We start from the raw sequence: 4,286 nt of genomic DNA on the forward strand, positions 1-4,286 counted from the left end.
AAATAGCAAACAGCCAAATCAACTACTCTCACGAACCATTGGTATAATTTGCCTAAAATAACGCTACCTATAAGGTTGATTTAAGCTTCTGAAAATTTCTCTTCTCTAAATAATAAATATGAAGAGCACCTTTACATTTTGGTACAGTCTGGAAGAGGTCAGAGTTGATCCATGCTTTTCCAGCTTTTGTCCCAGTGCAGTTTCGTTTTATCCCACTTATTTTGAACACCGTGCGCCATGTAAGTAATATTAGCTCCGTGCCATGGAATTGAATTAGTCTTAATGATTTGTTCTTGAAATTTTTGTTGATGTATGTACTTAGCATGGCGGTCTAATATGAATTTTCTCTACTAGTACAAGTAGTAACGTATGTGTGAGTGTGTGTGTGGGGGGGGGGGCATAAACAGTGGCTAAGTTGGCAAAGAAATAAATTATTATTTTGGGCAAACTTTTATTTTGTACCACATTTTGTGTGCTATATTCCAGGCAGCATGTTCCAGTCTTTCTTGCACAGCCAGAGCATGTCTCTATCGCTTGTTTTTGTGTTTTAATTAAAATTATCTTTCACGACTCTGTTTCCAGACGTCATGTCCAGAAAACAGACACCTAGCGACTTCCTGAAGCAGATCATAGGCAGGCCTGTGGTAGTCAAGCTCAACTCGGGGGTTGATTACAGAGGTACATATGTGGGCCTTGTCCCTTTGAGTGCAATATATGCATACTTGGCACTAGTACATGTATATTATACTACTAAATCAGTAAATACACACAGACTTTATACTACAGAGGCTTTTCATTGACATGACTCTACTCTACTCATGATAAATGACATCATAAATTAATAGAATAATTCTAATTAGAATACCAAGCAGCAGCATTCCGTTCAAAATTTTTATAATAAAATTTAGTCTCGTGTGTGACATACTCTGTAATCCAACATGGCACAAATGTGGTCTTTTGAGAAGCCTGTATTCCTATTACTACTGCGGACAAAAGTTGACAAAACCATTGAACTCAACTTACACTACATTTTCATTTCTAATCCCCATAGTGATAATCGTTATCTTGACATTTTGATCATGTTTCATATCAATGCAGGAGTCCTGGCTTGTTTGGACGGCTACATGAACATCGCACTGGAGCAAACTGAGGAGTATGTCAATGGGCAGCTGAAAAACAAATATGGGGATGCCTTCATCAGAGGTAACAATGGTAGGTACAGAAAGTTTACTCAACTGTGACCAGTAGTAAATTCTAATGTTCTAAGTAGTAATGTTTAAAGAAATGAAAACCCTTTAAGAAATAAACTTTCAAGAGTTTGGAAAGCTCTTCAAAATCAAAGTAAATTGTTGAGCAGTACTTTTTTGGACAAGGAATATTGACTGAGTAGCATAAACAAACAAACATTTATTGGAAAGTAGTGTTGAAATCATGTAGTAGTATCCATGATATAAAATTGGTAAGATGAACAAACAACTGACAGATTTTTGCCATGTTAACTCCTTTTTTTCTTGTTTCAGTCCTCTACATCAGCACACAGAAAGCTGTAAGACGTGCATAGTTCCAGTGATGGATGTTTGCAGAGACCTGTTTTATTTTTATATACTGCAGTGTTCTTGTCTACGATGTAGTTCTGCACTTTTTGTTTGTTTTTGCTAATAAGTCTGGCTGATCATGACAAGGATTGAGAAGATAATCCTATCAAAGCAAGCAAGAGTTAACTTGAACTTTAGATACCATTTTGTTGGTTATTGTTTCTAAGATTACTTTTGAGCAAACTGTATTGAGTTATTGAGATATGAATAAAACCTGGGAGTGGGACTATGAAGATGTTATTACTTGTAGACCTACACATAGTAAAATCATGCAGTCCTATTTTTTTATGTATTGTACGAAGGAGGTCTCCCTCATACCTTTATTGTACTATTGATGGTACAGAACAAAAACACTTCTTCATGATGATTCTGAACATTAGGTTTTGCTATTATGCAAGAATAAATGTGGCATTATTTTACTTCAGTTTTCTCCCTTAGTATCTCTTGAATATGTTTACCTGCACCATTCCTATATGTGATTTATAGCTGAAATAAATCATATTTCACACGATAAACAGGATAATGAGTGAGTGTGAGTGACTCCCTTAATTGTAACTTTTCTGCTTAAGCTAAGAGACAGACATCATCAACATTAGAGAAAAAAAATTGTCTGAAAAAGCAACATACAGGAACAGTTTATTGTGCAACTTATTTATGCAAAGCATTAAAGTAAATTCCAAAAGAAATGCCAGTACTGTAGATAGTAAAAGCCACCAGTAGCTTAAGACTATATCTTATCAGGCCAAATAACAAATGACATCAACCATGTCAACTTGAGTATTTGAGATTTATGTCAGATTCTGCAAGATTACGCAGTTATAGGGAGTAGCTCGTCACTTCCAGCTTCAAGTCTGGGAATACCCATGACTTCCTTTCCACGAATCCTCAAGTTTGTGGACTTGACCTTGTAGTTATTCTGCTTGGCTGGATCAGCCACCAGACAGAAGCACTGTTCAAAGACTCCCAAGCAGTTCTCCTGACGATGCACCGTACCACAAACCAAGACTGCCACCAAGCCGTGCGGGTCTTTCTTTCCCTTCACCCCATCAGCAGCTATGTTAGGATTGAATACTAGTTGGTCATCCTTAACGATGGCTAGGAGTCTTTGGCTGACCAGTTGGGCCCCCTGGTGCTGTTCCTGGTGCAGGTCAGGGGTGTGGTACTCCATCCTGAGCTGGGAGTCGGCCCAGAAGTGCTGAGGACCCCACCCTTCTGCAGGTGGACTGGTCCTCAAGGGATGATGGGAGTTAAGAAGGTTGAAAAACCAGGTACAGAACTGCTCTGCTAGCTGCTGAATCTCATCTTTAGGCTTCACAGGTACTCGTATGTCCTCCTGAAATCAAATCAAGTACATGTATACTGGTATTAATACATACATAGATACATACATGTATGTATGTATGTGATTTCAAATTATAAAAATCACAGTGTAGCTACACGTAACATTACCTCCTCCTCCCATTGCACCTTTGTGGCGACCTCAATCCCCCAGAACTGCAGAACTCTCTGGATCAGGTCTACCTTTGCTGCAGTAGGTGTGATGATAACATTTTTCCCAGCGAGGTACTGGAAAAGTAAGTCTCTCTTAATCTTCCTCCTCCTCAGGAGTTGTTCTGCTGACTCGGAGTATGACACGATGGCACGGACAGCCTCTGCGGAGGGAGGGTAGAACATGTGTGGAACAGTTATATGTCACTGTTACCAGTAGCATAATATATATAAAATATAAATATGCCAGGCACTGATTTGCGCAAATTTTTAGTCAGTTAGTGACACTTATTTCTATCAAGGGATTAAACCTCCTTGGAAGAAGTAATGTTTATAACATTCACATCCACAAAAATGAAATTCACAAAAACTCTTAACATATTTCACAGAGGTATGATTCCTTCGCTTTCTTTATCTTAGAGGCATGATGTCAAATTGAGGGGAGGGGCAGAAGCAATTGTCACTTTTTTATATAATGGAGAAACAGCGGGACCATAGTAGTACATAATATACCCGGAAGTGTGGTGTGGGGAGGGCGCCTTAGAAGTAAGATACCAGTCTTACCATTTCGGCTCCGCACATCTATCGCCTTGTTCGTCACCGTGTCCTTCAGTGACAATAGCTGGTCTTGAGGGATCAGCTGTAACAGTTCTGCACAGCACCGCTTCTCCTTGTCAGACAGCATATTGTCATCAGTGGGAGGGACAAAACACTGCAAGCTCTGAAACTGGGAAAGGTCAAAGGTCAGGAGGGAGGGCGAAACCAATATTACAGGCTGTCAGCGGGCGCATTTTACTCCGTGAAGGTCACTGACCTCCCTGACGAAATATGTACCTTGGTATATGCATGCCGTCTGCGTGCGAGATGATGCACGTTGTTTTCTTTACACCGTAGCAGTTTTTATAGGTAATGTAATATTTCACCACAACTTGAACACCCCCATCAGTGAGCTTTGTACGGTGATGACTGTGTTGAGATGAACTTTTAGTTTTACCAAGTTATTTCGCGCAAATTCCAGTTTCACCTGTTAAGGTTCAACAGGCCTCTATAAACTACTAATATCTGGTTCCAATGCACTGATCCAGTTTACAAATATTTTATGTTGCATTTGTTTTATTTTGTTGCAATGACTCTCAAAAATGTGTCATCCTTTGCATTGCACAAATGCTTTATTATTAATATTGCTTGTCTTATGCCTGAAAA

The 4,286-nt window shown here is 39.2% G+C and overlaps 2 protein-coding genes across 2 annotated transcripts; one reads left to right on the plus strand and one right to left on the minus strand.

The window, feature by feature from the left end:
• The first annotated feature begins 123 nt into the window (after nucleotides 1-123).
• LOC109480820 (U6 snRNA-associated Sm-like protein LSm6) lies at nucleotides 124-2,019 on the plus strand. The gene is made up of 4 exons (XM_019783143.1): nucleotides 124-239; nucleotides 583-678; nucleotides 1,099-1,212; nucleotides 1,521-2,019. The coding sequence occupies exons 2-4, from the start codon at nucleotides 588-590 to the stop codon at nucleotides 1,559-1,561; spliced, it is 246 nt and encodes an 81-aa protein (XP_019638702.1). The 5' UTR covers nucleotides 124-239; nucleotides 583-587; the 3' UTR covers nucleotides 1,562-2,019.
• Nucleotides 1,897-3,820, minus strand: LOC109480819 (uncharacterized protein C3orf38 homolog). The gene is made up of 3 exons (XM_019783142.1): nucleotides 3,648-3,820; nucleotides 3,045-3,247; nucleotides 1,897-2,928 (listed from the first exon to the last, which is right to left on the minus strand). Exons 1-3 carry the CDS (start codon nucleotides 3,766-3,768, stop codon nucleotides 2,404-2,406), a joined length of 849 nt encoding a protein of 282 aa, XP_019638701.1. The 5' UTR covers nucleotides 3,769-3,820; the 3' UTR covers nucleotides 1,897-2,403.
• Between the last annotated feature and the right edge of the window lie 466 nt (nucleotides 3,821-4,286).

This window comes from Branchiostoma belcheri, unplaced genomic scaffold (genome assembly GCF_001625305.1).
Source record: "Branchiostoma belcheri isolate BF01 breed outbred unplaced genomic scaffold, Haploidv18h27 scaffold52, whole genome shotgun sequence".
Classification (NCBI taxonomy): domain Eukaryota; kingdom Metazoa; phylum Chordata; class Leptocardii; order Amphioxiformes; family Branchiostomatidae; genus Branchiostoma; species Branchiostoma belcheri.